Here is a 27634-nt window from a genome sequence, read left to right as displayed (position 1 = left end):
GAGAAGACAAACCACACAAGGCGGGAGGGGGGGGGGATTGAGCAAGATACATCTGCTAAAGCACTGCTACCTAAAAGGTATTTCGAAATACTCTTGAAACTCAAAAATAAGAAAACAAAAAGTGGTGGGGCGCCTGCGTGGCTCAGTGGGTTAAAGCCTCTGCCTTCAGCTCAGGTCATGATCCTGGGGGCCTGAGATCCGGCCACGCATCAGGCTTTCTGCTCTGTGAGGGACCCGCTTCCCCCACCCCTCTGCCTGCTTGTGATCTCTCTCTGTCAAATAAATAAATAAAATCTTTTTAAAAAATTAAAATAAAAAAAAAGAAAACAAAAAGTGGTGCCAAGATCTTAGCAGATACCTCACCAAAGATAATGTACAAATGGCAAATAATCATATGAAAAGAACTCTTCATGTCAAATGTCATCAGGGAAATGCAATCTAAATAATGAGATACCACTACACACCTATTAGAATGACCAAAATCTGGAACACCAGTAATACTAAAATGCTGACAAGGACCTGGAGCAGCAGAAACTCTCCCTCATTGATGGTGGGAATGCACAATGGTACAGCCACTTTGGGAGACAGCTTGGCAGTATGTTACCAAACGAAACAAACCCTTATCACACAATCCAGCAATCACACTATTTGAGGTTGAAAATTTATGTCTAAAACCTGCACATGAATGCTTATTAGCAGCTTTGTTCATAACTGTCAAAACGTGTAAGCAACTGAAGTATCCTTCAGTAGCTGGTTAACCAGTGCTGTATCCAGACAATGGAATATTATTCAGTGCTAGAAAGAAGAAAGAGGGTAGGGGGGAGAAGGAAGGTGGGGGTGGGGGCGGGAGGAAGGAAGGAGCCATAAAGCTATAAAAAGACATGGAATAAACCTAAATGCATATCGCTTAATGAAACAAGCCAATCTGAAAAGGCTTGATACCATATGATTCCAATTCTATGACATTCTGGAAAAGGCAAACATACAGAGAATAGGACAAGATCAAGGGTTGACTGATGGGGTGGGAAGGTGGAGAAAGGGATAAACAGGTGGAGAACAGAGATATATTAGGCAATGAAAACACTCAGCATATCATAATGATGAGCACGTGCCACTATACATTTATCCATACCCGTAAAATGTGCAACACAAGAACTAAACATTAACGTGAACTACGGACTTTGGGTGATCACAATGTGTTGATATAGGTTCATCAGTTCTAACAAAAGTAGCACTGTAATGGGGAATGTTGATAACAGAGAAGGCTATGCATGTTGTAGGGACAGGGAATATACGTGAATCTCTGTACCTACCCTTTAATTTTGCTGTGAATCTAAAACTGTTCTAAAAAGTAAAGTCTTAATAATAAAAATGCAATCAAATAGTAAAAGCTTAACACTGTAGTACCTTCTGATCCACTGGATCATAATTCTCTCTTCATTCATTCATTGCATATTGACTGAACATGGTCCTTAGAATACAGTAGTGAATAAAACAGACAAAAATCCTGTCTTTCATATCAGATAAAGGACTAGTGTCCAAAATCTATAAAGAACTTAGCAAACTCAACACCCAAAGAACAAATAATCCAATCAAGAAATGGGCAGAAGACATGAACAGACATTTCTGCAAAGAAGACATCCAGATGGCCAACAGACACATGAAAAAGTGCTCCACATCACTCGGCATCAGGGAAATACAAATCAAAACCACAATGATATATCACCTCACACCAGTCAGAATGGCTAAAATTAACAAGTCAGGAAATGACAGATGCTGGCGAGGATGTGGAGAAAGGGGAACCCTCCTACACTGTTGGTGGGAATGCAAGCTGCTGCAACCATGCTGGAAAACAGCATGGAGGTTCCTCAAAATGTTGAAAATAGAACTGCCCTATGACTTAGCAATTGCACTACTGGGTATTTACCCTAAAGATACAAAAGTAGTGATCCGAAGGGGCACATGCTCCCGAATGTTTATAGCAGCAATGTCCACAATAGCCAAACTATGGAAAGAACTTAGATGTCCATCAACAGATGAACGGATAAAGAAGATGTGGTATATATACACAATGGAATACTATGCAGCCATCAAAAGAAATGAAATCTTGCCATTTGCGACAACGTGGATGGAACTAGAGTGTATCATGCTTAGCGAAATAAGTCAAGCGGAGAAAGACAACCATCATATGATCTCCCTGATATGAGGAAGTGGTGATGCAACATGGAGGCTTAAGTGGGTAGGAGAAGAATAAATGAAACAAGATGGGATTGGGAGGGGGACAAACCATAAGTGACTCTTAATCTCAAAAAACAAACTGAGGGTTGCTGGGGAGAGGGAGGTTAGGAGAAGGGGGGTGAGGTTATGGACATTGGGGAGTCCATATGTGCTTTGGTGAGTGCTGTGAAGTGTGTAAACCTGGCGATTCACAGACCTGTACCCCTGGGGATAAAAATATATTATATGTTTATAAAAAATTAAAAATTAAAAAAAATGTAACTTTTGAAGTCAAATTAAAATTCCCATTAAAATCAGGGTGATATAGGAAAAAATAGATGGAAAATTTAAAAAAAAATCCCTATCTTTAAGCCATTTGTTTTCCAGTGGAAAGGCAAACAATAAACTAAATAAATAAGTAAATTGTAGAGCACAATCTTGGAAGGTGATGAGAAACTTTAAGAAGGTAAACGCAGGAAAGAGAAATAGGCCATGCGAGATGCACAGTATCACCACTTCAAATTGGACAGTCAGAGAAGGCCCCACACAGCTGATGACATTCGAGCAGAGAATTGAAGGAGGGAAAAAAGCAGGCCCCACAACATCCAGTGGAAGAATATTTCAGGCAGAGGACAGAGAAAGTGCAAAGTCCCTGAGGAAGGCACGTGCCCGATGTGTTGTGAAACACGGAGACCACTCTCCTGGAGCAGGGTCAGTAACACATAGAGGTAGGGTCCACATCGAAACTTCCAGCAGTTCCATGAGGACAGGAACTGCGTCTTTCATCTTATTTCCAGTGATTAGCATGAGGCTTAACATTGCAGGAATCACTGTATAAATGCTCTTGCCTAAATTTCCAATAAATAGATCGATAAGTGAATTACTGAATGTTATGAGTTGAATTATGCCCCCCTCAATTTCATATGTTGAAGTCCTACTTGCCTGTACCACAGAATATGACCTACTTGCAGATGTAGTTAGTTAAGATGAGGTCATATGGAGAAGAATGGGCTCATAATCCAACATGACTCTTGTTTTTCTAAAAAGCGACAATTTGGAGACTCAGATACACACACATGCTATGTGAATATGAAGGCAGAGATGGAGAGGAGGAATCTCCGGGTCAAGCCGACGATCACCAGCAAGCCAGCAGAAGCTAGGAGAGGGGCATAAAACATGGCTCTCAGAATGAACCAACCTGCCAACATCTTGATCTCAGACTTACAACCTCGAGAACTGGGAGACAGTACACTTCTGTTGCCTAAGTCACCTGCATGGAGGCACTTTGTTCTAGCAGCTCTAGTTGAATATACTGAACCAACATTTCCTTCTGACACAGCCCAAACACGACGCTAAGGAAAACAAAAGAGATCTGATATTGAAGTGGTCATAGGATTAAAAATTCATGAGGAAAACAGAATTAGTAAAAGAACACACAGGAAAAAGTTCAAAAGTCACTTTGCCTACTGGGTTGAGCATAGACTATATTTAGGGCAACAGTTAGTGTAGAAAAAAAAATTTTTTTTAAATTGTGATTTCCGGTCACTAGAAAAAATAATGATGATACTGTGTAATGACTATGGTTCTTTGAGAATGTAAGCATTTCCTTCTGTGTCAGTAGAATCCTTTCGGATCCTTTTGAATGAAATTTGGCAGTAAGCATTAAGAGCCACAGAACTGTTCATTACCTTTGGCTCTGTAATTTAGATTCTGGGAATCTGTCCTAGAGAAATGATACAAAACATGGTAATATCTTTACGTAGAAAAATATTTATTGCTATGCTATTCAAAACACTATGAAACTTAAAAATGGGGGGCACCTGGGTGACTCAGTAAGTTAACCATCTGTCTTTGGCTCGGGTCATGATTCCAGGGTCCTGGGATCCAGTCCCAGCATCCGGACTCCCTGATGAGCAGAGAGCTTGCTTCCCCCTCTCCGTCTGCCCTTCCCGTGCCCCCCCAACTCTCATTTGTGCTCTCTCTCAAATAGATAAATAAAATCTTTAAAAAAATAATAATAAAACTGGAAGAAGACCAAAGTGCTAACTATTAAGAGAAGGGTTAAACAAATTATGGTACATTCACTGACAAGAATATCATGGAAATTTAAAAAATTAACGTAAAGACTCTATAGTACCCTAAAATGCAGTCAAGTAAAAAATCAGAATATATATACACTGATTACTTTTATATAGAACATAATGCATAAGAAAACTTAGAAAACATTTTTTATATTTTTGTATTTGTTATATATATGTATCACTTGGCAAATGTTTTTAAAACTATTCAAGATTAGCAGCATAAGACAACATATGATTAAGTGCCAAAAATACTTAAGCGAATTTCTGAGAAGAGGAAAATCACATTTAGCTGTATTGGTTAAGGGGACATGTAATGTAGCAAGTGGGTTTATTTAGAGATATATGGATACATATATAGATATGGAGAAAGGAAGGGAGAGAGAATTCCTAAAAGACTGACATAGAACAAAGGAAGAATTTCTAAAAGATGATACACATAAAAAATGTGGACAGTTACTATGTCTGGATATTCAGAGGAGAGGAAATTTTTCTTCACATTTTTCAGTGTTGTCTGAAACATTTTATAGTAAGCCTTTATTAGTTTCCACAATCAGAAAAAAAGTAAACTTCTGTCCATTTTGGAAAAAAGAAAAAAAAACTAACATAACCAAACCAAAGCCAGATGGCAGCTTTACTTCTCCCAGAACCATACCTAAAATCAGCTTCTCCCTCTCTAGCAGTACCTGTCTCAATCCTGCTAATTCAGACCATGGAACTTGTCCCTAACACCCCCATTTCTGAAGGAAGAAGTAATATCTACAGGTGAATAGAAGAGAAAACTCGAATTCATAATGACAGATATAATAAACTTGTTTAATAAAAGAAACCATTAATAGGCATGAGGTTTATTGATGAATGTACCTAATCTACTCAGCATTGTTATTATGTTCCCTGGTTAAGCATGTTACATTGTTAATTAATACTGGTTAATATTAGAAATCCTGTTAATTACAACTTAAATTCTAAGTAGCATTACAGCAAACATATATTCATTTATACTTAATGTCTTTGTTTAATTTCTTGGGGGGGGGGAACATATTTGAGGAGCAGAGGGTAATTTTCAACACAGAACTGACTCATAACTTTTTTGTGTTTAGAATCATTTTGAAATGTACATATATTGCATTGAATTCATTAAGAAAAAATTCTTCATTAAAGACATAAATAAGAGAAAAATTAAATTGTCCAGGATTTTTGAAATGCCTAGAACTGAAATCTAGATATATGTCCATTAATAATACAGACTTCTGTTGATGTCCTTAGAGGTACAAGACACTACTTTGGTTCAACTCCCAGATTTTCCCTTCCTTTATTTAATATCCTTGAGCAAGAAAGACTGTGTTCTCATGACCATGCAATGGAACGCGGGCTACCACTTACTAATAAGAATGAGTTTGAAATGCCTCATGCAGATGAGATATCAGCACTAGCTAATTAAAGCCTACTTTTCAACTCCAAGGTCTAAGTGAAAATACTAAAAAAGTCCTGTGGCAGCAATAGAAGAAGCCAGGGAGGGATTGAGGAGGAATGGAGTCAGAAAGAAAGGTTAATAGTGGAAACAGGGGATCCCTCTCAACGATATAGGAAGCTGCTGGAGAATTTTGAGCAGAGAAGTAATTTTAATATTTTGTCATTTAAACAGAGTCACTCTGCCTGTTGGGTTGAGCATAGACTACATTAGGGCAACAGTCACAAACTATAGAAATGATCCCTGCAACTAGAGGCTTTTAGGGCAACAGTCAAATCAGAAAGGCTAGTTAGGAGAGTATCCCACAAAGCCAGATTGAACGATGAAGGTGGATTGGACTCCATGGTAGCCAGACCTGTCAGAGATGGTTGACTTGTGGACATATATCCCTAGTAAAGGCAAATGATGTGCTGATTGACCGGAAGTAAAGTATGAAGAAAAAATGGGAGTCAGGGTGAGTAGAAGATATTTGGCCTAAGCAAATGGAGGCCTAGTTGCTACTGACAGAGCAGGGGAAGGCTTTATGTGGTAGCTTCAGGAGCTCAGTCTTAGAAGAGATAGAAATAGCTGGAATCTGGAGAGTTCCACATAGCTACAGAGATGTCAAGTAGATCATTGAACACGTGTCTCAAATTGAAGGAGATGACCAAGAAAGTGAGGGGACTCTGGGCATTCTGACATCAGTGGTCAAGGAGAAGAGAAGGAACCAAGCAAAAATGTCTCAGTTGGAGGTATAGGAGGAAACCAGATGAGTGGCTGCCCTGGAGATCGATTAAAGGAAGTTTATTAAGGCTAGCAGAGTTATCATGTATGTAAAATAGTGTTAATAAAATAATTAAAAAGAAGACTAAGAACTGACCAATGGATTTTACAATGTGGAGTTTTCTGGGTGACCTTTGATCACCAAAGTCAAACGAGCAGGTTCCCAGAGTGATAAGAGTAAAAGTCTAATAGCAAGCAGCTCAAGAGATAATCAGCCAGCAAAATTCAGATTGTGGGGAAGTCTACAGGCAAAGGGAATACATTTCAAGGAACTAAACCTAGAGGAGGGATCCACGTTAAAAGAGATTTAAATGAGACAGATTTAACAATTGTAATGTATGGACATCATTTCGATTCACACACAAACCATAAAATAAATCCACCAAATCTACGTTCAAACAAAGTATCAAAAAAGGTTTATAAAAGGTTTTATAAACCTATAAACTATGGGAAGTTTCTTAGTGACTGAATATTTGATGATACTAGGAATTTTTTAAAAAATTTTTAAGAGTAATCATTATAATTATGTTTAAGAGTACTTCAGTTTGGGGCACCTGGGTGGCTCAGTGGGTTAAAGCCTCAGCCCTGGGATCGAGTCATGATCCCAGGGTTCTGGGATTGAGCCCTGCATCAGGCTCTCCGCTCAGCGGGAAGCCTGCTTCCTCCTCTCTCTCTGCCTGCCTCTCTGCCTACTTGTGATCTCTATCTGTCAAATAAATAAATAAAATCTTAAAAATAAAAAAAGAGTGTTTCAGTTTGTTTACATATGCCTACAAAACAATTTACAAGAAGAATTATAGGATCTCTAGGATTTGCTTCAAAACAACCCAAGGGTGGAGTGGGAGTAAGGGTTGGAAGAAGGAATATGAGGATTAAATAAAAGTGCCATGTGTTGGTAACTGTTAAAGCTGAGTGAGGAGACATGGGGGCAGGAGGGGGCGGATACTGTTTTCTATATTTAGGTAAAAAAAAAAAAAAAGTAAAAATGAGAGAGAGACAAAAGAAAGAAAGAAACTCAAGTATAGGCAACTTTTTCAAAGCTGTGCTGTACAGGAGAGATTAAGTGCAATAGCCCAAGGGGAAGAGGAGTTAAGACTGGTTTTTAAGAGTTAAGAATGTTGATCTCATTTGCTGCTACCTAGCTTTCCAAGAAGAAACTAGGTCTGAAAAATCATTTAATTCTTTACTAACTAGAATTTAAATTGTAGTGATGAATTTAAATAATTTTTACAAGAAATCAATACCCATTATTCAACTTCAGCTGAACCCCCAGCAAGCTTAAGAATCAGGGCCATTCTAAACCTGCTAAAGCTTTGATTCTTTTCTAATATGACCACAGTTATTACTCACTCTTACACATCCATCAAAAACATACTTTCAGAAACCGTTTCCTAATAATACTGATTGAAAAACCTGCTTCAGAGTTATTATCCAATAGCATGTTTGATTAGCAAACTACCGTGCATGATGGCTAATAAATTTGTATTAAATGTAGCAACCGCCTGAACCAAAGAAAGGAAGAAATAAGGAAAATTATCATACAATTCATGTAGCTATCCTTAAAATCAAACTTTCCAACTCATTAACCTTTTAGTAGAATTATTATTAAATGTCTTCCTTAATTCTCCTCTATACTGATTATTGTTTCCAATACCTGTAGCCAAGCTAACAAGTACTGAGTTTTTGTGTTGCAACAACTACTCATGAATAAAGAGTGAGCAGGTGAGTGTCTGTTTCTATGGTTTCTATTTACAGTAGAGAAGAACACTCACAGTGATCTTTGGCATTTGTTACTGTCCTTTGTAATAGAAATTTAAGTATTGTTTTCTCCTCCCTCATTCCTATCCTTAGTCTCCTTCATCTTGTCCTTATTTTGTCAACAATTTTCTTTCCTTTTTTCTGGCTTTCTTTCTCAAGGATCATTACTTCTAAGTTTCATTAAACATGATACCATTTCAATTTTCCATTCTTGGAAAAGTGTCTGGATAGAAAAGGGACATGCAGTAGATTTATCTGCTCTTTTTTAATAAGTTTGTCTGAACAAACACTTGGTTTCTGAAAATAGATCAGAGAGTTATGAAGAAATAACAAAGTTTCCTTCTGTGCTTGGACAAAGCCTCCTTCCATGACAAATCCTCCAGTAACAGGAATGGTTTCCCAGCTCTTTCAGCAGTGGCTGAGATCCCATTAGATAAGGTGAGCTCCAGGAATGCAGTGAACCTTGCCAATTCCTTGGGTTGCCCTCAGCAAAAAGACTTAACTTTCTGTGGATCAAACTATTATTCACTACTTATACTCTTATTTCTTTACAATGGTACGAAATTATAGCAACCGAAAGCTGCTAAAATATGTTTAAATGCATAAAACCATAGGTTTGAAAAACAAGTTGGGATCATTTTTCTCATAATACCTACTGTACTAAACTAAATCACTCGGTGTGCATAGTAATTTCCTTCAGGTATGACAATGTACTTAGAATGTTAAACCAAAATGCTTGTTGAGGTATTTTATATCCCCAGAATTGCTGAGCAAAGATGCCTGGGAGATATTCCTTCTTTGCATTTGAAGAAGATCAACTTTGTTAAATTACTCAAAATTCAAATAAACTGAAAATACTCCCTTGAAAAAGATTTTTTTTCCATTGCATTTTGTCCATTTAATAAATGAAATAGCTGTACAAGATAACTATCAGTCTACTTAACTGTAAATATAAATGTATGAATAAGATGAGCAAAATAATTGTGCTCTGTCTTAGGAAAAGTCACCACTGGAATCATGCAGAAGCTTATGGAAGGCTTCCTCGGCATCCGTTCACCTATCTTTTTCTTTTAACTCCTCAAAAAGTAATTTCATATTCTGTATGTGAACATGTCATCAGAAAACAAAAGTTGTCACTATTATTATTAACATGGAATTTTTTTAAACTACACACCAACAAAGAACAAAGTCTTCAGGTTTCCCTAAGGGAGAATGCAACACACCCAAATGTGTCAGTACTTTGTGAGACTTTCTTAATCACTGGGAGCTAAGCAAGGCTAATAACTTCCTCTAATTCCCCACAAAAGTCTTCTATTTTACCACCTTGCCTGTACAGTCCATTTCCCATTGGCTAATGTTAAAGATTTCTTGTATCACTATTAAGCTGCTTTACCCCAATTTGCACACAGTATAGGAGGTCAATTTATTTTCAGGTCCCAGAAGTTACTTATTTGGTGTCACTTTCTGTATGATGTGTGTATTTTTGTGGGTTGTTTTCTTTTTACTTTGTGAAAGACAATGTACACTAAAGTGTAATACATCACCGGATGGTAAAAGAAAGTAGAAAGAAGAAAAGGATTTAACTCACTTTGGTCTATAATAATGAGCACTTTCTTTTTTTCAGTGTAGCCCCAAAAGGAAAGCCTGAGATGAAGAACCTGACCTTGTGAGAGTCTCCTTAGTATAAATGTTATGTAACACAAATGTAAAAGCCCCTGGGCTTAATTTTTTAAACAGTTAACATAAGCCTAGAATCACGAATTTTCCTATATGCTCGTAGTTGTCCAACTTCTGTCCGTTCTAGCAAGACATCCTTATCTAGGCTTCCCTCAACTGTATTATCTACTTGCTCAAACTCTCTCTTATCCTACTTTCTCACACAGTTTCACTTCCTTTAATTTCCTTAAACACCATTATATTTTTTTACTTTTGCTTATGGGATCTTCTGTTTGTTCCTTACGTCTTCTTTTCTGATGCTTATTAAAGACTCATCTGCCCTTTTATCCACACTTTATTTTATTTTTTTTAAGATTTTATTTATTTATTTGACAGAGAGAGACACAGCGAGAGAGGGAACACAAGCAGAGGGAGTGGGAGAGGGAGGGGCAGGCTTCCCGCTGACCAGGGAGCCCGATGAGGGGCTCGATCCCAGAGTCCTGGGATCATGACCTGAGCCAAAGAAAGATGTTTAACAACTGAGCCACCCAGGAGGTCCTTATCCACATTTTAAACCTCTGACTTCCCTCTTTCCCTTTGTTTCTATCCTTCTCTTCATGCCTTGTAGTCTTTCTCCTCAAATGCACGTGGGTCTCACACGGGGCTGAAGACCCTCCTGGCGGCACATTCCTGCCTCACTCTGCAGAATGAATCTGACTCCGGTACAAACGCACACTGCCTGCAAGCCCAGGAGCAAGGAGAAAGGGCCCGGGAGGTTGTGTCAAATTCTCCAGCAAACAAAGATATATGCCTGATTGAAACTTAGAAGGGAACAGATGAGGTAAGAGGCAGGGAGACAGCACCAACCAATGTTGGAACCTCAAAAAAAAAAAAAAAAAAAGGGGAGAAATGAAATGGAGTGGTGAAGTTGGGTTTTGGCCAGCAATCATTAATTGTATTCCATCCAACAACTTGTCATGTTTGCCTTAGAATTAGTCTCTCAATCAAGCTCACAAAGGTGATTTAAAAATGTATTCTTTCATTAGTATATAGATTAAGATATAAAATTACTTTTTTCTTTCTAATTAAGGTTTTAAAATGCAAAAGATGTCTAGAATGATAATTATTATTTATGTATTAAAGTAGGTTATATAACAGACCCCTATTAAACTCAATATGTGTTCTATAAAATAAGAACCAAAAAAGGATTCAAAAAAAAGAAGAGAGAAGGTAGAAAATAAGCCAGACTTAAGGTCAAAAATGGTTATCGTGACCAAGCATTCAACAGGACTCTGAGCTTTCCAGTACCTAAGAATTAAAAAAAAAAAAAAAAAAAGCAATGTGTAATAAAATTCTTATTAACTGCTATAAGGAAATAGATAATTTTTCAGGAGAAACAAGCACATTTTGTCTGTGCTAATTTTGTAACACAGGTTCCTACACATTTTTTTTTTCAGCATGGTTCCCTTTAGAATATCATAAAACTTATAAGCCCTTATCCTAAAAAATGCACAAATCTACATCACACAGATTTGACAGTTTCAGAGGATTCATGGACTGTCTCAAGCCTATCTCTGGAGCCTCTAGGAGTCCATGGTCTACAGGTTTAAGGATTCTTGTCACTGAAATTTGGGGAAAGGACATCTTAAAAGTCATAGTGGATAATGACAACAAAAATTACAAAAGCTGTATGTTTTTATATCTTTCTTATGTAAGTTAGGAGGTAATATTAAAGGATAATTCTGTGAAAGTAATTTTATAAGGAAAGTAATTTTATAATTTTATAAGGAAGGATAATTCTGTGAAAGTAATTTTATAAGGAAGGTAAAATCATGAACTATGTATGTTCAATCACAATATTTGTATGTGACCTTTTGTCCAGTACATTGGCTACCCTTTATTTCTCATGACGCAGGTAACTTCTAATCATTTCTTTAAGTGTTCTATAGAAGTACAGAATTTACAATATTCAGATGAGTAAGTCAGATAGCTACTGCTTATCATTCCCTTACTTTATTTTATAGTTTATTAACATCTGTGCCTACCCAAACAATATGTTATTTGGTTTCCCTTACTTGTAGACTTTATCAGATAAAATCGTATTATATGCAATCTCTTGAAATTACTTGACATTATGCTTCCAAAATTCATCCGTGCTGTTGCATACCACTCAATTCATCATTTTCACTATTGTATAATATTCCACTGAGTAAACAAACCACAAATTGTCCCTTCTTATTAATCAACATTTGGAGCAATCCCAGTCTTTTGCTATTAGAAACTGAGTTGCAATTAACATTTTCTAGGAAAAAGATTTTACTCTGGGGATGGGGCAGGGGAGGAATTCAAAGGCCCAACAGTAGTTGTCCAGTTCATGGACTAGCTGGTTATATGGATGTTTATTAATCATTATACTTTAAAATTTACCATAAACTTGCACATATTATTTTTTAGTTCTGAAACATGTTTTCAAAAAAATAAGTTTTTTTAAGCCATTGATAAACTAGTATATTTTATAATATTAAAATCTTGGGAAAATGGGCAATTATGCTTTAAAAAGTATCAGGAATTTCATTAAGCACCAAAATGATCATATGTGAAAAATCACCCTGTTGGGATTCTTCAATCCTAATTACCATGAAGCTATTTTGCTTTCTACCACTTTACCAGGACCTACTAAGTCAACAGCATGACTTTCTATTTTGTTAAACTATTACTTCCTTAAGTTAAGCTCTTGATAAGAGCAGAGTTCAAAGTGATTCAGCAGCAAAACCAGTATCTGCCTGTTTCCTATAAACTATTGCATAATACAGATACAAGATACTGAGTCACTTTTGTATTGCTTTTTTCTGAAATATCACTGTACTCACTGTATTATGACAGCCTAAAATGACACAGAGGAATATTCTATAACTGTAGTTTATGACAGAAGACAGATAAGGCTTGCCTGACCCACGACTCCTCATCTGCTTCTAAGAGAAGACAAAGAGGACCATATATTGTGTTTTGTATATAAAACATTACTGGAGGAGATGGATCTGAGTGCATTCTTTTTTATTTTGTAAAATAGTACTATTACTATACCCCAGAAAATAAGTACTAAATGTGTAGATGCAAAAAAAATTAAAATAAACTGAGGGTTGCTGGGGGGAGGGGGTTTGGGAGAAGGGGGTGGTATTATGGACATTGGGGAGGGTATGTGTTTTGGTGAGTGCTGTGAAGTGTGTAAACCTGGTGATTCACAGACCTGTACCCCTGGGGATAAAAATATATGTTTATAAAAAATAAAAAAATTATATTAAAATAAATAAATAAATAAATAAAATAAAAATGTAGATGCAAGATATATAATTAAGTATTGAAGTATTCTTAAGGAGCTATTAAATGACTGAGTTCAATCTTCCCACATGACCCCAAAACTTGGAAGTATAGCACCAAAGAGAAAAATTCATTAATTTTCCTGAGAATTTTTGGGAAGGCCAAAGTGACCATGCTAAAAATGAACCCTCAACCCACTCTCACTCTACCCTAACTACCAAATGCTAAATATCCCAACCCACAAGAGGATGCTGAAAAGCTACCAACTTTGACACCCTACAGAGGGTGAAAGCTGAAACCAAATAAACAAAGTCCTTAGGACAATGCACACTCTGTTCAGCTGGGTTCCAACTCTCTCTTGATTTTGCTTTCCCTTAGCTGAGTGTCAGGATGGACCTAAGTCCCATGCATAGAGCCCTACCATACAGTATCCTTTCCTATGGCTCAGCCCAGCCTAACCTTCCCAGTGCGAAGTCCTAGATGAAGCATGAAGTTCCTCATTAAACTCTCTTCACCTAATGACGTCACCCATAATTACTTTATGAAAGTTCTTTTTAGTGTTATCAGCAATCTCCAAGAAATTCAAATAGTTTTTACCTCTTTTTCATTACTCTGATCATTCTTTAGCATCTCCTTCTTGACATTCTATTTTCTTATTTTGAAAAATATTCTATTTGTTTTTGCTCTACTTTCATGAATTCTTCACTGTTTCTTTCAGTGGCTCTTCTTCTTCCTTGTATTAGTTAGTTTTGCTTCAAAACAACTATTCTGTTAACTCACAAATCTAGAGGTGAGTGATTTGGGATGGGCTCTATTGATCTTAGCTGGGCTTGACCATGAGTCTGCAGTCAGCTAGAAAATCAGCTGGGACAAATAAGGCCTCTCTTCACACAGTCTCTTCCTTTGCTTGGGTTATTCTCATGGTACTTGCAGAACTCCAAGAACAATAAGAAAGCAAGTCCCAAGGCGGAAGTGCTTTACGATCTCTGTTTTTGTCACATGTACCATTTTTCCATTGGCCAAAACAAGTCAGTTGATCAAACTAAGAGTCTGCGTGGGAGGAAGCTTCCAAAGTGTATGGATGCAAGGAGATGTGAACCAATGGGGCCATTACCGGGATCTACACACTGCCCTTACTCACGCAAAATATGGTCATTTCTAAAGAGTTGATCTTTGGACCCTTCCACTTCTTAGATTCACACTGTACATTTCTTATAATCCTTCTGAAGTCTACAGTATTCTGCAATTCTTATTCTTGTGACATCTATAACACCTCTGTGTGAATGCCTTCAAAATTCAAAATTCCATCTTTATATCCATCACTCTATTAACAAGAAATACAAAATCGTAAGAAGTTACAAATTCTTCCTATGAAGGTTAGACAAACCTTCTTAGAAAAGGTTCTTAAGAGCCTGAACCCTGAAAGAAAGGTGTGATTTTTCCCAAACCAGAACTGATCAATGTGTTTGTTTCCTCATTCATTCACTAAATAGCAATTTTTTTAAGGGCATGCCACATGACAATCTGTACTACTCTTATTGTATTTATCAGCATCTGTCTTCTGCTAGTTGAGAAAACCAGCCCCTGACATCCAAGGGCTGGCCTTTCGCTATAAGTAGGCCTTGGTGTTCTTCTGTTGAACATAACCTCACAGAACATCAACATCAGATGAGGCCACTCTGTGACTACGATGAGGAAGTCCAACACAAGATCAGATCACTCTTAATCACATCTGAATACCAACAAAGACACGGACATGGTCTAACCACAAAAATGACCAAACATCCACTTACCTTGGCTACCCCGAGTGACTGTTGATTCTTTACCAATCACAGCCTTAATCTTGGAACTAGTCTTCCCTCCTTCTCAACAAAATTTATTAAAATACCCAATCGTACAGTTATCCCCACTTCCTGACAGTAGTCAATCCAGAGTGAAGCCTTGCTTCTTTCAACCCTCCCCAAAATTATACCCCCAAATTCTATAATGCATCCTTTCTAACATGCTCTTAGTGAGATGGCCCTGTGGTCCATGCTGTGTTCTCCTACCTCTCATTGAGTAATAAATCAGCACAGGAGTATTCCTGATGGTCTTTGGCTGACAAGCACTGACATATCTTCTTGGTTTATTTGTCTTACCTCCAGAGATTATTAAAATTCCCTGAGAAGAATCACTGTATTGTTCATTTTGGTATCTGGTATCTCCCACTACCCAAAAACGGTGCCTTTAACCATGTAAATATATACCAAATGCTTACTGAATGGATACATGAATCCCATAGAAGCTATCTTTCTCAATGACTAGAAATGTTGAGGAGATATTGGAGAAAGTGTCCTGAATCCTACTTTATAAGAATAACACAGGCACCCTCCAGGGATGACTTCCTAGAAAGGACTTTGCCAGCAGCAAAATTCTGGGGCTTACATGATGATGCCCCTCCTGTGATGAGAAGCTTGGTATGTCATAATTGATTAATACTCAGATGTGGAAGAAAAGATATATGTGAGATTGGGATAGCATCAGAGGGACTTTAAATCCACCAGCAATACTGGCCTTTCACAGGAACCATACGACATTCTTCTGAATCATGCTGCCAATGGGATATACAATATTTATGTTAATAGAAATATTTATTTTAGTTTAAGATTCTAAATGCCTTTCAAAACAGATAACTAATATAAATTTTAAAATTTCTCAGTAATAGTATTTCTTGGGTTACAAATGTTCTTAGTTACAGCAGTCTTTGAATTGCATCCTCATTTTACCCTTCAAAAGGCACAAAATTCATCAAAAAACCTCTGAGAAATTAGTCTGAATTTAAAGGCACTACAAAATATGCATATCAATAAAAAAAGACACGTAAAAACATAAAAGAATCTAACACTAAAATTAATTCAATTTTTAAATAGGAAGAAATCTAATTGAAAAGCTTTGTGGAAAAAAATGACATCAGGACAAAAATGTCATACACAAGGGACAGTCTATATGGCATCTCAGATTTGTTAAATAAGTACAAAGATGTGTAATACAGATCACATGATCTACATCTGCATCTATATGGTTTAGCAAAATTCTTGTTTCGTTAATCTTCAAAAAGATCCACATAAACTAATACTAAAGTTGCAGGCTTCAGGAAAACAGCCATAAGGAGGTCTAAAATATCATCAATCTGCATAACTGCCTTCCCCCAGAAACACTGGTCCAACCTTTCCAATGACAGTAAGTGTTAAGAATTCCCATTAGAAATGGGAGTCAGCAAATGCTGCAGAGAAATTAGCAGCTCATTAGTAAGAAAACTAGTAAAAAGGACACATAATTGTTGTGTTTGGTAATGTTTTAGGATGTGACAGTGAAAATCTATTAATATTCAGTAAAGGCATCAAACTTTCAGCGTGCACAATCTGAAAAATATTTCATATACATAATAATTTGAAATTATGTCTGTTAAGCATAAAACCTGAAATTACAAGTCTGGCCCCATGACATTAATTTTGTAAATTGGGTTTTGGTTTTCTGTCCATTTAAAAGCTCAGGCTAATAATTCCTTTACTCTAAATATAACCACAATATGGTTTAATTTGTATATATGTGATTTTTAAATACCATTTCAATAAGATTCATAATCTATTTCTGGCTTGATATTCATTCTACATTATAGATAATATGCAAATCGATCTGTGACCCCTTAGTATTTTGTCCCAAGGAGTGGATTAGAGCCACTAATTTCTGGGACCTGGAAGTTATGCCATTCTGACTATGAGTCTAACCAAAAATTAAGACATGAACAATTCATTGAGAAAAGAATGCAAAATGCCCTGTGCCTCTAGAAACTCATTAGCTTTTTCTGGTAGGTAAAACAACAAGGAAGAGTTATTTTGAATGGCATACTACAATTGAAACTTTCAAAGTACTGGGGCGCCCAGATGGCTCAGTCGTTAAGTGTCTGCCTTCTGCTCAGGTCATGATCCCAGGGTCCCTCATGGTGTCCCACAGGGAGCCCAGCTTCAAGCTCCCTGCTCAGCGGAAAGCCTGCTTGTCCCTCTCCCACACCCCCTGCTTGTGTTCCCTCTCTTGCTGTGTCTCTCTCTGTTAGATAAACAAATAAAATCTTTAAAAGAAAAGAAACTTTCAAAGTATTATCAATTTAATCAATTTTCTTAGAAAAGATTAAGAATTACTCCTAGCTCATTTTAATGACTCTGTACCATGTCACTTTACTGCTTCTCAAAGATATCATGCCACTTCATGGCTTCTCAAAGATATCACGTCATTTCATTGCTTCTCAAAGATATCTGGAGATACATGTAATCAAATTCTACTATTCAGCAAGTACTCTAAACTGTTATTAGTTACACTTACACTTTAACTGTGATTTTTTTTTTTTTTTAGAGAGGGGGAGGGTAGGGAAGGGTAGAGGGAGTGGGGGAGAGAGAGAATCTTAAGCAGGCTCCACACCCAGCAAGAGCACAACAGTACCCTGAGCTTATGACCTGAGCCAAAATCAAGAGTCAGATGCTGAACCAACAGAGCCACCCAGGAGCCCCTCAGCTGTGATTTTAGTTCAGTTCAGTTGGTTCCTCTTCTCCTCACTTCTATGACTTTGCCATTGTTCTCATAAAATTTATTTTAATTTAGCAGTCAATTATCATTTTTCTTGAAAATAGTGACAATTTACATAAAATTCATTATATAACAAATTAAGAGAAACACAATTATGCTGACATAGACATAACAGTTATATTAATATGACCAACCAACAATATAATATTATATCTGAGATGTAATGTTTTATAAATTAATCATTTTAGCACCATATTTGTTATTTTACCTCAAAGGACTAGGAGAAAATACATCATAATTCTCTAGATAATACAGTCATTCAATAATAAATTTTTCTAATTAAATTATTTGTCCTAAAATTCTTATATTGGATTTATCTGAAACATTTATTTTAATAACAGTTATGTTATTCTTATAATATACTTTACTTATATATGGAAATCTCTTTTTTATTTAGTTTCTAAAACAATGATATTTATACTTTGTCTTAGGAGGAGAAATTAAAAATGCATTATTTTCACTTTCCATATATATACACTTAGTCTCCTTAAAAACTATCACAAAGGGAAAGAAATAAATGATTTGGAAAAAGAACAATTATAGGATGACTTGCCTATAGGTGATTTTCTAGTGATTTAAACTACTCAAAGTAGATATGTCAGATTGGTTTGTGAATATACTGATGCCTTTGGTATAGCCACTGTAGAAAATAGTATGAAAGTTCCTCAAAAAATTAAAAACAGAAATATTATATGATCAAAAAATTCTACTAATAAGTATTTACCCCCCAAAAATGAAAACCCTAATTTGAAAAGACATATGTACTCTTATATTTATTATAGCATAATTTACAATAACCAAAATATGGAAGTAACCTAAGTGTCCACCAATAAATGAACAGATAAGGAAGATGCGAGGTATCTGAAATATTATGAACTCATCAAAAAGATGAGATCATGCCATTTGAGACAACATGGATTGACCTTGAGGGTATTATGCAAAGTGAAGTAAGTCAGGTTAAGAAAGACAAATAGCATATGATTTCACCCACAAAAAAATAAAACAAAATGAAAAATAAATGAATAAACAAAAAGCAGAATCAGACCTATAAATACAGAGAACACCTGATGGCTGCCAGAGGGGAGGTGGATGGTGGTTGGACACAATGTGTGCGGGAGAGTGGGAGAAATAGGCTTCTAGTTATGAAATGAATAAGATATAGGGATAAGGGCAAGGCATCAGAAATACAGTCAATGGTATTGTAATAGCAATATATGTGGACAGAGCATAGCTATACTTGTAGTCAACAGAGCATAATGTATAAACTTTGTCAAATTACTATGATGTACACCTGCAACTGATGTTACACTGTATGTCAATTATACTCAAATAATATACATATATTCTCATGTCTTCATTTATTTATGTATTAATAATAATTTTAATTTTTAAACTACATCATTTACTAAAAAGATTCAAAAGTTGGCTTCATTTCCCAGCTGAGAAAGAAGTCTGCTGACATCTAGTTCGAAAATAACTAGGAACATTACATACAGTTTGTATTGGATAGTTATCAAATTCAGCAGTATTCAAATCACCAAATAGTGAAGCTCCCATTGTATTTTAAATGGTGGGGCAAAAGAATTCTCTTCCTGAGACTACACTACTTTATTTTTCAATGCTACTTTCTTCAAGCCAGACAACGGCAACTATCTTAAATTGGATAAAATTTTGATGGAACTCTAGTTTGACACATTAAAGAGCAGCACAATTAAGAAAATATGCCCTAAACAGATGGGGAGAAATTCCATTACCTTTATACTTCATAAAACTCTAACACTTTTATTTCATATCATAAACTACCAACAAAGTTACAAGGTACAAAATTTTTTTTTTCAAAGCTGCTCCTAAAATGGTGACTAGGAGAGGAACTGGGAAAAAAAATCTGCCTTTATGTAGCAATTGAAAGGAGAAAAAGCTTTCCACTGAATACTTTCATAGTTTAATTTGGTATAAAGTATGTGAGTACCACCTAAAGCACACTTAGACAATTAGGCAAAAAAAATTTTAAGCCCTTTGTAGATAAATGACTTCCTATGTGTAAATTGTACAGCCACTGACCATTTTGCTTTCCATCACTATACTGCATTAGCTAAAAATTTTTATGGTAAAAACATGGGATTTAAACCCATTGTTCTTGGCACCAAGATTTATATGTAATTTCCATGCCATTATTTTCTGGGTGAACTTTATCTCTAAAAACATTATGAATAAAAATTGTAAATGAATGGAATACTACTCGGCCATCAAAAAAATGAAATCTTGCCATTTGCAACAACGTGGATGGACCTAGAGGGTGTTATGCTAAATGAAATATGTCAGAGAAAGACTATTATCGTATGATCTCGCTGATTTGTGGAATTTAAGAAACAAAACAGAGGGTCATAGGGGAAGAGAGGGGAAAAAGTAAAACAAGATGAGAGGGAGACAAACCATAAAATAAGAGATTCTTAATCACAGGAAACAAACTGAGGGTTGCTAGAGGGGAGGGGGGCAGAGGGATGGGGTAACTGGGTGATAGACATGAAGGAAGGCACGTGATATAATGAGCACTGGGTACCACACGAGACTGATGAATCACTGACCTCTACCTCTGAAACCAGTAACATATTATATGTTAATTGAATTTATGTAAAAATAAGTACATTTTTTCAAAAAAGAAAAACATGTAAACGGAGTTCTCAGTAATCAGGCTCTAAGAGCAAGGGTTTTGAGAATTTCCATGTTGAAAATGTTGAAGAATAGCTCTCATCTATGAAAGGACCTAGGAGTTCAAATTGAACTTAGGAGTGTCAAACTGAAGTTAAGCTAAATATAATAATTTTTCCTACAGGCAAAATAAGTCATTAAGAATGGGTTTATTATATTACTTAATGCAAGAGATTCAGAAAAGGTATTTCAAGAAGGAATACCAATCAAGTATTAAATTGTTTTATCTTTTAAACAATAGTATAGTTCTTTTTTTAACATCTCTACTTCTCAGTATTAAAAAAAACAAACAAAAATGCTAAAGTCTTCAACTGATTTGCCCTGACCCTGATTAATTCCCTAAGTATTTGCATTGTTTTCTTATTTCTGCAAGTCAAGAAATAAAGACGCAAAGGATAAATACTAGTATGAATGCATTAAGCTAATCTATTTAGGAATGAGATGACGCAGTCTTCACTGGTCTCCCCTTGCCTCCCATCTCACACATGTAAATAAAAACAACAATCTTTACTTAGTGCTATATACTGAGCTCCTTATAAAATAAACCACATTAACGTCCACAGTATTTGAAAGGAAAACAAGACAGACTCAATGAAGAAATATATTAAAAGACATCTTTGAGTAATTCCCTGGGTATTAAGGCACTGTGAGGGCCACTTGGACACCCTCACTCAGAAGACTGTTAACTGCTTCACTGTTAAGTTTCAATCACTGCCAGTTGAAATGGACTTTAAGTCTCGAGGTGGCAGCTACCTGCACTGAGAGTACTGAAGGAGTTTAGCCATTTGATGGCAAGAACCCTCATTACTCATCTCTGTTCCTAGATGAAGGCCATGGTGTACACTTGAATGAAAAGAAATGGCCCACGCTGACCGAGACGCACAGTGGCAACATCTTTTGGCCACCAAGCTTTTATTCCAGTGGATGTGAAGATCCCAAGAGGAGCCCACTATAGGTCAGTAGTGACACACAGGAATACTGCTGAGAACCAATTCCAAGAGGGAAAATGTTCTGCAGGAAAGAAAAAGTATTCTTGGTTACAGATAGCCCATGAGAATAAAAAAAAAAAAATAGCCACGTTATTTTAGTCATCTTATTTTGTGTTTGTTAGGCAAAGATAACCTAAATAAGCAACAGACACTGTACTCGAGCCTGTTACCCAGAATGTTATCACTTTTGAATTGTCTTATTTCAGTTTACTTGTTTACTTCAGCATTTACGGTTTTATCAAGTAGGAATGCAGCTTAACCACTACATATGAAACATTAAGAGTTCATTTTCCCAGACCATCAGGGAACCCAGAGATCTATGTTACCCCAGGGACTCTAGAGATGAGCAAACAAAGGTCCTAAGCAATTATATATATTGAATACATTTAAAATTAGTAGATTATGGTTTTCAGAGTACAGGTCTTTCACTTCTTTGGTTAAGTTTATTCCTAGATATTTTATTGTTTTGGGTGAAATTATAAATGGGATTGTTTCCTTAATTTCATTTTCTGCTGCTTCATTATTAGTGTATAGGAATTCTACAGATTTCCGCACATTGATTTTATATCCTGAGACTTACTGAATTCATTTATCAGTTCTAGTAGTTTTTGGTTTTTTTGGTTCTTTAGTTTTTCTGGTGGAGACTTTAGGGTTTTCTATATATAGTATCATGTCATCTGCAAATATAAAACTATAAAACACTGATGAAAGAAATTCAAGATGACATAAAGAAATGGAAAGACATTCCATGCTCATGGGTTAGAAGAACATATATTGTTAAAATGTCTATACTATCCAAAGCAATCTACACATTCAATGCAATCTGTATCAAAATACCAACAGCATTTTCACAGAGCTAGAACAAGGAATCCTAAAATTTGTATGGAGCCAAAAAAGACCTCAAATAGCCACAGCAATCTTGAAAAAGAAAAACAAAACTAGAGGTATCACAATTTCAGATTTCAAATCTAGTACAAAGTAATTAAAACAGTATGGTACTGATGTATAAACAGACACATAAATCAATGGAATAGAACAGAAAACCCAAAATAAACCCACATTTATATGGTCAGTTAATCTTCAAAAACAGAGGAATGAATATACAGTGGTAAAAGATAGTCTCTTCAATAAACGGTGTTGGGAAAACTGGACAGCAACATGCAAAAGAATGAAACCGGACCACTTTCTTTCACCATACACAAATATTAACTCAAAATGGGTTAAAGACCTAAATGTGAGACCCGAAACCATAAAAATCCTAGAAGAGAGTATAGGCAGTAATCTCTCTAACATTTGCTCTAGCAACATTTTTCTAGCTATGTCTCCTGAAGCAAAGGAAAAAAAAGCAAAACCTATGGGGACTGCAACAAAATAACAAGTTCTGGGGGCGCCTGGGTGGCTCAGCGGGTTAAAGACTCTGCCTTCAGCTCAGGTCATGACCTCAGGGTTCTGGGATTGAGCCCCACATTGGGCTCTCTGCTCAGCAGGGAACCTGCTTCCTCCTTTCTCTCTGCCTGCCTCTCTGTCTACTTGTGATCTCCGGCAAGTAAATAAATAAAATCTTTAAAAAAAAAATAACAAGTTTCTGCATAGCGAAGGAAATAATCAACAAAACTAAAAGACAGCTGACAGAAAGAGAGAAGATATTTGCAAATGACACATCAGATAAAGGGCTAGTATACAAAATCTACAAAGAACTTATCAAACTCAACACCCAAAGAAGAAATAATCCAGTCAAGAAATGGGCAGAAGATATGAACAGGCATTTCTACAAAGAAGACAAACAAACAGCCAATAGACATATGAAAAGATGCTCAACATCACTTATCATCAGGAAAATGTATATCAAAACTACAACGAGATATCACTGCACATCTGTCAGAACGGCTAAAACCAAAAACACAAGAAACAACAAGTGTTGGTGAGAATATGGAGAAAAAGGAACCCTCCTGCACTGTTGGTGAAAATGCAGACTAGTGAAAAACAACTGTGGAAAACTATATGGAGCTTCCTCAATTAAAAATAAAACTATTTTATAATCCAGTAATCATACCACTGTGTATTTACCAAAAAAATATACAAAAACACTAACTCATTACATCCCTATATTTGTTGCAGCATTATTTATAATAGCCAAACTATGGAGGAAGCCCAAGTGTCCACTGGTAGATGAATAAATAAAGATGAGATAAATAGATAGATACAGATATTTACATAGATATCCAGAGAGAGAGAGAGAGAGATGATAGATAGATAGAATATTATATACCTATAAAAAGAATGAAATCTTGCCATTTGCAACATGGATAGAGCAAAAGAATATAAAGCTAAGGGAAATCAGTAAGTCAGAGAAAGACAAATACCATATCATCTCACTCATAAGTGAAATTTAAGAAACAAAACAAATGAGCAAAGGGGAAAAGAGAGAGAAGGCAAAATCAACAAAGAGATTCTTAACTAGAGAGAACAAACCGGTGGTTACTAGAGGGGATGTGGATGGGCGGATGAGGGAAATATGGGGTGCGGGTTAGAGACGACACTTATCATGATGAATAAAAAATAGAATGATAAAAATATTAGATTATGAGTTCAAGACTCTAATATAAATATTCTAGTATTCATTCATACAGTATGTGTATCTTATGCTGAATATAAAATATAATAGCATACTACCACATCATACCATAATACCATATCATGTCTATAAATCATATAGTAGTGAAAACATAAATACACATAAGTAAGCATTCAATGAATAAGGTATTTCCTATAGATTAACACAGAAAACAAATGTTTATGCAGATGACTTTCTCATGTGAGAACAATTCCATTCATCAAAAGTCTAGGTTTCAGTTCATTTCTAGGCATAAAATTTAGGCATAAATAAGAGCCTTGTTAACATGTATATAAGTTCCTGGTGTTGGAAAGAATCTCAAAAAGTAACCAAACCTCCTTCTGTATTTGTATTTGAGTTTAGCAAGCAGCAGTGCTACCCTAAGAGCAATTTCTTGCCATTTCATTCCCTGGGCTAGTAAAGGACACTGCAGCTCTCATTGAAAAGGAGAACCATATGAGAGACTGAGTGAATCCCCAGTGGTTTGTTCCTCTACTAAGGATCCATTCTATAAAATGAGTCCTGGGACACATTCCCAGTCTTGGGTTTCACGGAAACAAGGCAGGAACAAAGTTAGGGCCAGTAACAGTCCCCACTGGCTTCTCAACCCACCAAACCTCAAATATCCACTATCAAGACTGTGTTTTACCTCCTTTATATTCAACCACCACTAGCATAACCTCCCTCCTCCCCCACTCATCATGCCACTAATGTGCCTGGCACTTGCCTGGATGCATGGATGGATGGATGGATGGGTGGATGGATGGATGCATGGACAGGTGGGGTAGATGGTGGATGGATGCATGGACAGTGGATGGATGGGTGGATGCATGGATGCATGGATGGATGGATGGATGGATGGATGAATGGATGGATGCATGCATGGACAGGTGGATGGATGGATGGCTGGATGCATGGATGCATGGATGGACGGATGAATGGAAAAGTATATATAATTGTCCTCTGTGGGTTCATCATAATTCATCGGATTTTTTTCAAATATCAGAGTAGTCTTTATCACCTCCTCTCTACCATTACTAAATACCTGTAGCTGGCCAGTTTCTAATCATAACAAAAGCTCCAAACGATCACAATTTGGGTAGTATAAGTACATATCTGGTACTCAAAGAAAAAAGTCTAGTCATGATTTCAGTGGGATAAAGTAGTGAAAAATTAGCATCTTCTAAATGTTAATCCCTGTATGTTAGTTGTCCCTGTGTGTGCATAACAGAATGAAAAAGGATTAAAATTAGAGTTAGGGTTGGGGGTTGATCCTTCAAAAGTTTTATTTTTTTTTTTTAAAGATTTTATTTATTTATTTTGACAGAGAGAGATCACAAGTAGGCAGAGAGGCAGGCAGAGAGAGAGAGAAGGAAGCAGGCTCCCTGCTGAGCAGAGAGCCCGATGTGGGGCTTGATCCCAGGACCCTGAGATCATGACCTGAGCTGAAGGCAGCGGCTTAACCCACTGAGCCACCCAGGCGCCCCCTTCAAAAGTTTTAAAAGCAAGAGGGCTGGACTTCAGATTTGAAAGGGCGATGTAAGAAAGATCTATGACCTATCTGCCAATGAAATGCAGTTCTGTTACACAAGTGAGGCATGATTTATTTTACAGCCAAAGTAAAGGTAGGGCCTTAACTGCACCATTTATTTACATTGATGAAGATGCACCCGGGGCCCCCTGGGTTTACATATTGTAATAGAAGTCATTTCCACAACAATTACCCGCCAGTTTCACTCTCACTGAGCAGGAGAGGTGTGTTTCAATGAGGAGGTTCCTGCCAGGACTTCCTCATACTTTCTGGGTGGCTCTTTGGAAATTAGGGGGTTGCAGATAGGTAAGAAGGAAAGCTCATCCGCCCACAGAGAGTTGAGAAACAAAGTGTGGGTTTGTACTACTCACGGCTCTGCCTGCAGGCTTCTGTCCTCAGCCACATAGTTAGAAGGAATATAGCCCTGCAGCGGCTGGCCAGAGCCATCTTCCCTTTTCTCCAAGTGCCTGGCAAACCACCAGCCCTCCCGGGAAGTATCCAGGACTTGGAGCTTGTCGCCCGTGCGGAAGCTAAGGTCCTCTGCGGTCCGAGCCTGGTAGTCAAACAGAGCCACAAAGTAGTGGCCGTGGCTTCTCCCGGGCTCCTGACTCTGCAGCTGGGGAGGACCGGGGGAGCAGCGGGCCATGGGGTTCTCAATCACCACTCCCGGCTTGTCGGCCTCCTGGAACAAGCAGGGGAGACAGGGCCGCAAGTATGCCCAGAACCTCAGACAAACGTTGCCCATGGTGCTGTGGTAAGGGGGAGGGGAAGAGGGGCTTCTCCCTCTCCCCTCAGAGTCTGCAGATCAACTTTCTCTTCTTCCACCAGGCAGCTTGGAAGTCAGCACCAATTCCTTAGGCTTCAGAAAGTGTGCAAAGCCCCGTTTCACAACGAGGGGCAGATCTGCCTGCAGTGACCCCCGCTTGGGGACACTCACCGGGTTGCTTTCTGTGGCTGGAGCTGCTGCCCCAGTACCAAACTGAACGGGAGCTGGGAGGCTGCTCAGGGGAAGATGTCTTATCTTCTTCTCTGCTTAGGAATCCCAGAGCAAAAATGAAATCAAGAGGGCTTCATTTAGACAAACGTCTAAGAACAGAAGAGTCATCTTGCTTTATGTCCCGAGGTAAAGTCAGTAAAAGAAAGAGATGAACTGCAGGTAAGATCACTTCTTGGCCTCTGCCAGGAGCTCACTCCCTGCTTGAGTCGGTCTCTGTGGTCTGGCCGGTCCTGACCCCCACAGAGCTTTCCTTTTTGCTAATGATTAACTAACCAGGGGAGCCTATTGCCTTTAACATCCTGAGCTATGAGCAGTAATTTCTCCTGACTTCCTGGTTTCCTTTTGTCTGTGATTTAAAAGAGATTCCTGTCCTCTCTACCTCTCCCTTCCCACACCAGCGCCCTCACCAGGGAGCTGCCAAAGTCCTTACCACTGGATAAACAGGCTAGCCCAGGGAGATTTTTGCATGCTATGTTCCCAGCACAGACTTTTTGCTCCCTCATGAAGATGAGTACCACCACTAAGGGAAATTAAAAGGATAATTAAAGTGTTTAGATATTTGTTTTTGGACAAATGGCAAATGGGAAAGAACTATTGAGTTCCTACCTTTGTTCATCGCGATGAATAGATTTTTAATAGCTTCAAAATATATTTACAGTCTGGAAAAATACGAGAGCAGCTGACTAAAATGCTGAGAACCTGAAACACTGCTTTTTCCCACAGAGACATTTAATTTCCCATCTCTCATGTACTATTTCTGAAATGCACACACACACACACACACACACACTAGCAGATCAGTAGAGAGAAGGAGTAGAAGGACTGCATGTGAGCTGCTGTGGGTCTACAGGAATTCTAACTTTATTGGTGGGACCTCAGGAGCTAATGACACTGAGATCAGACAGCCATCCTGA

The 27634-nt window shown here is 37.3% G+C and overlaps 1 protein-coding gene across 1 annotated transcript in view; it reads right to left on the bottom strand.

The window, feature by feature from the left end:
- FRK (fyn related Src family tyrosine kinase) overlaps nt 1–27045 on the bottom strand; it is a 104320-nt gene extending 77275 nt beyond the window's left edge. The window contains exon 1 of the mRNA XM_082730119.1: nt 26095–27045. Within this exon, the coding sequence (XP_082586245.1) occupies nt 26095–26468 (374 nt within the window). The 5' untranslated portion in view covers nt 26469–27045. The remainder of the gene's footprint in view (nt 1–26094) is intronic.
- Between the last annotated feature and the right edge of the window lie 589 nt (nt 27046–27634).

The sequence above is a fragment of the Mustela nivalis genome (assembly GCF_964662115.1).
Source record: "Mustela nivalis genome assembly, chromosome: 5".
Classification (NCBI taxonomy): Eukaryota; Metazoa; Chordata; class Mammalia; order Carnivora; family Mustelidae; genus Mustela; species Mustela nivalis.
Note: the sequence above shows the minus strand (reverse complement) of the source record. Positions and strands in the feature narration are given on the sequence as shown.